General features: G+C 33.6%; 1 protein-coding gene across 1 annotated transcript; it reads left to right on the forward strand.

Moving 5' to 3' along the window:
• Window positions 1-1,957: 1,957 nt before the first annotated feature.
• Window positions 1,958-3,166, forward strand: LOC149946417 (uncharacterized). The gene has a single exon (XM_090170736.1). It carries the CDS (start codon window positions 1,958-1,960, stop codon window positions 3,164-3,166), a length of 1,209 nt encoding a protein of 402 aa, XP_090026862.1.
• Window positions 3,167-5,089: the final 1,923 nt, after the last annotated feature.

Consider the following 5,089-nt stretch of genomic DNA (forward strand, 5'->3'; position numbering starts at 1 on the left):
TAGTATGTTGTGTTCATGAAAACACCCCAATACAACATACAAGTTAAACTTAGGCCCAAATTACCCTTACATAAATATTTGGAATAAAACAACTCTTCTATTTCCAATTTTCCATAATAACGAAGGTATAAAATTGATAAGAAATAAAAACCACGTGCAGGCTTACTTTAAATAAGAAAAGTGATCGGCTCGCAATGACGGCGATCCCGTGGGGGCTCTGGGGCTCGAGCCAAGGATCTCCTTGTTTAAGTTTCCAAAAGAAAAAGAACGGTGGCAAAATTTAATAAATAGCTTTTGTTAGGCCTATCTTTAATATGTGGTTTTTCAATAAAATTTCATCTGAGAAATGGCTGATAAATGTCGGAAGAAGCGATTTTTATTTGAAAGATGCTATACAATTACATCATAATAAAATATGTGCCCTACATTTTGAGGATTCTGATTTTATGAATAGTAAAACCAAAACAGACTGACACCAAACGCTATTCCAACAATATTTTCAAATGAATTTAGGACAATAAGTACAAACTGAGTTAATTTAAATGAAACATATTTCCTAAGAGAATGATCATTTAGCTAGTTGCTCAAACCTAAAGGTTCCGTAGAACTTAGTAGAGAATGATATCAAGGACTGTCATAAAACAAATGGTACGATGAAATGTATATATTAGTAACGGCAGGAGCTGGTAAGAGGGTCATAGGTTAAAACTCAAATTTTAAACAGAATCTAGCAAACGGTCCATAGAAATGGGGGAAAAGCGCAATAATAGACCTATTAAAAGGAGCTATGTTTCAGTTGTAGCAAGTTCCAGCGAAATATATCTACAGAACTTGATTTTAAACAGTTTCATTCAAAGCAACTCTATGAAAATTTAACATGACTTTCTTTATCCGTGGAATTTCCTGCAATTGAAATTCAGCAGGCTACTAAAGCTATTATCGAGACAAAGTCAAACAAAACAACGGCAAACAAAATGGTTCAACTAGCAGATTTGAAAACATGCAAACCAAAATATTCAAGCAGAAGATAGCAAAACATACATTGTAAAAACATAATTTAAACCACAAGTATGACTAAGCCCAGAAACGTCTAGATCGCAAATTACATAAGGTTCAACATTAACAAATACTTACCAAACATTTTAGTCGTTAACCCTTTGGTTAACATATACTTTGATGATTTATACTATACCATTTATTTATCCAAGAAATATCCTTGGGTTCATGATCATTAATTTAACCTCTGGTCCTCATTCAAGTAACAAAGGCCTAAAATAACAAAAATATAGTTAATATATGAACTTTACTTTAATAAATCGTTAGATATAATTAAATTAAAAACTTACTTTTATCGTACCTTAATAAATTATATTTAGAATCCTCTAAACAATCGTATTTCTTTATCAAAGCTGCACATCTGATTCATTGGATTTTATTCAAACAAATTAGTCGACTAATAAACACGTGAAGAAATAGCTTTCTTCCGGCCGATAGATGGCACCGGCGTCAACGAAAAAAACCGGCGTCGCAGCGTTGTATAGGGAGTTTCTTATCTCTATATTGTCAGTATCTCTGACCAAAATGGCAGCGCCGTCGGTGGGTCATGCGCGATAGAGAATCCGTCTTTAAATGCCGTCAAGTACAAAACATGGAGGAAGCAACGAGCGTCTCAATCCACAACGCGTATGGTCGTTTTTATTGGTTTAAAGTGGTCACGTGTTCAGTTTGTTTTACGTTTTTTTTCATTGGCTTCTTTAACTCACGTGAGCTTATGTCGCCTGCTTAGAATGAAATATCTTTGCATTTTTCTCCGAATTTGTGTTCTTTGCAATAGTTTTATTTTTATATGGTGTAAGTTAACTTTTAATTAATGTTTTGAAATACAATGAGTTCGATATCTCTAGAATGCGGTTTTTGTTCGAAAGTCTACAAAGTTCAGGCAAGTTTAACATACCATATGAAATCCGTGCATGGGACGTACTCCAACCCTTTAGTTTCTGGGACTAAATTTTGTAGGGAAGGTCAATGTCAATTTAGCGCGCGCACTCTGAATGAATTAATCGAACACCTCAGAAAAAAAAACGAGTTACATGATTTTAAAGTTGCTGAGAAAGAATTATCTTCAAAAGTGTTGGTTTCATTCTGCGAATGCCATTATGGCCATAAAGTTGAATTAAAACACTTGGATTTAAGCTATCAAGAAAAAACCACTCTCGCGGGACAAATTGCTCAAGGTATTCCATTTGAAACTATTTTGTATGGCGTTAGAAGCAATGTAGAGGAGAATTCACTAGAGCGTTATCACCTCTTGACGACTAAGGACTTGGACAACATTGAAAGAGACTTTGCTCTCAAACAAGATATTAGAAAACATGAAAATGATGCCCTAAGTGTGGCTGCCTGGGTTGAGGAAATGAGTCAAATTACAGAGGAATTAAACCCTGTTCTCTTCTATAAAGCGCAAGGTGAAATAATAGAAGATAAAAGGCTGAAGAAAGATGACCTTTGTTTGATTATTATGACCAGCATTCAAGTTGAGATGCTGAAGCTGTTTGGTCAAAATAAAATAATTTGTATAGACTCAACTCATGGAATAAATGGTTATGATTTTCAACTTACGTCTCTCATGGTCATTGATGATTATGGAGAAGGATTTCCAGTTGGATTTATGTACAGCAACAGAGGAGACACTATTGTAATGACAATATTTTTTGAACACGTGAAGCAGAAGTCCGGGGTTATAGAAGCTCTGATATTTATGAGCGATATAACAGAAACGTTTTACTCAGCGTGGGCTTCTACAATGACGGCAGTTCCCAAAAGGTTGTTTTGCACTTGGCACATCGATAGAGCGTGGCATGAAAACCTTTCTAAAATTAAAGGTAAAGAAAATCAACTCTGCGTCTACAAGTCTATTCGAGTTCTGTTGGAAGAACCCGACGAAAATAAATTCAAAGTTATGCTGTCAGAATTAATGGAACAGTTAATGGATGACAATGACACTTCAAAATTTGGAAAATATTTTCTTAAACATTATGTGCAACGATCTGAAACTTGGGCCTACTGCTATAGGAAAGGAGCTGGAATAAACACCAACATGTTTTTAGAAAGCCTACATAAGGTTTTAAAACACATTTACCTTCGAGGGCGAAAAATAAAACGTTAAGATAAAAGTATTCATATTCTCCTAAGATTGGTAAGGGAAAAATCATTCGGAAGATTGATCAAATTGGAGAAAGGTAAAAATACAACTAAAATATCCACTATCAAAAGTCGCCACGTGCAAAGCCAAAATTTGAATGCTAAAATTGAAAAAATACGAGAAGGTTGTTTTAAATTGGAATCTGATAAAACAAAAAACACGGCGTACATTATTGAAAAAATATATGAATCTTGCGTTTGCCCACTAATTTGTAGTTTCTGCAACATTTGCATTCACACTTATTCTTGCAGTTGTCCTGATTTTTATGAATCGTGTACTATTTATATTAAATGAGTCATTATAGGCTGGTGTCGTCCATTTTTGGGTGTGTGTGTGTGTGTGTGTGTGATCAGGTATGATTGGGAACGCGAAAAAACGTAGCCAAGCGGGGAAATTCCTCTTAGTTTGCGTTGTGTAGATCATCATGAGCCCTATACCACGGCAAATTGACGTGGCAACACAGGTTGAAGTACATTCGTTTCACATGCGCTTTTCGGCTTCCCGGCTAGAAATGAAATATAAAAAGATGTCCGAACTTTATTAAAGATATAATAATAATAATACAAAATCTAGTTGCAAATTGAGTTTGTGCTATAAAATAATTAGTGATTTGACCTGTATGTAATTGTAATTCGGGTATTTCTGGCTATTTCGTTGTCAATTCATCGCTAAGACTTGGAAGCTCTTACATCTCTACATATTTTCCGTTTTGACCATTATACTCAGCGAAGAGGCCGGTATAATGGTTAAAAATGCGCTCTCTCCATCGACCGGGCGTGAGTTCATATCTCGCCTCCGCAGATATCATAGATAATTTTTTTTCTGTTAATTTTATTTACCGTTGGAACATTTTATCTGCTTTTTATATCAAATAATTTATATTACTTAAATTCCTCGAATTCATTATCTTGTCATTTTAATTCATTTTCGGCTCCCAACGCCATCTCGTTACAAAAAAACTAAGAATTTTGAAATTGCTGTATTTTTCAAATATAATTATTTAAAATAGTATTTAATTTCAGTAGTATTTCCAAAAATCTTTAAAATATTAAATTACACTCTTTAAACTAAAATAACAACAAACAATAAACAATCTGAGCAAACACACGGACACACGATTCATATTACAAAAATATATTTTTGTTTCCTTGTTTAATACACGCCACTATTTGCAAACACATCCATTATGTGGTCCAAAATACTCAAGGAAAACTACAACGTCAAGAAATAGGTAAAAATGAAAATGTCTCTAATGAAATGGAACTACATTTCCAATATGTGATAAATCCAGCTGTATAAAAGGAATGTACAGATGAAGACGTCGGGAAAGTGTGCTCTGAAATTTTGGGAATTGCTAAAGGGCTGTCACCAAGTAAGAAGAGTGAAATTGTAAATTCCTTGAAAAATACCTTGGCAGAGCCCTGCTATTAAAGAAAAACGCAAGATGAATCTGAAATTCGAAGAAACAGAGTTATCAAAGGCTGAACCCGCAAACAAAAAAATAAGACTCAAGATAGGTTTTTCAGCACAAGAAAAAAATATGTCAAAAAAAAAGTCTTACGAAACCCGATACTATAGAGAAAGATGTTCTAAAATCTATTTTCCAAACCAATGACCTTATAACTCTTAAAGTTGTGGCTACTGAACAAGAAATACACACTTATTGCAAATTATAATTCAAAGTTTTAGAAAGCAATAATATTTTAAATATTTTATACTAAAATAAAAAACATTTAAATACATTTTGCTACCAAACTCAAACAAATCCTTAATTAAAAAAAAACATACGTTAAACAACAATAGTCCTGGATTATAGAAACTGGATTATTAACTTAGAATAACCCTCTCACTCAAAATTTAGATATTTCAAAAAACAATTCCTTTTAA

This window comes from Leiobunum rupestre, chromosome 4, assembly GCF_980474605.1.
Source record: "Leiobunum rupestre chromosome 4, qqLeiRupe1.1.hap1, whole genome shotgun sequence".
In the NCBI taxonomy this organism is placed as follows: domain Eukaryota; kingdom Metazoa; phylum Arthropoda; class Arachnida; order Opiliones; family Sclerosomatidae; genus Leiobunum; species Leiobunum rupestre.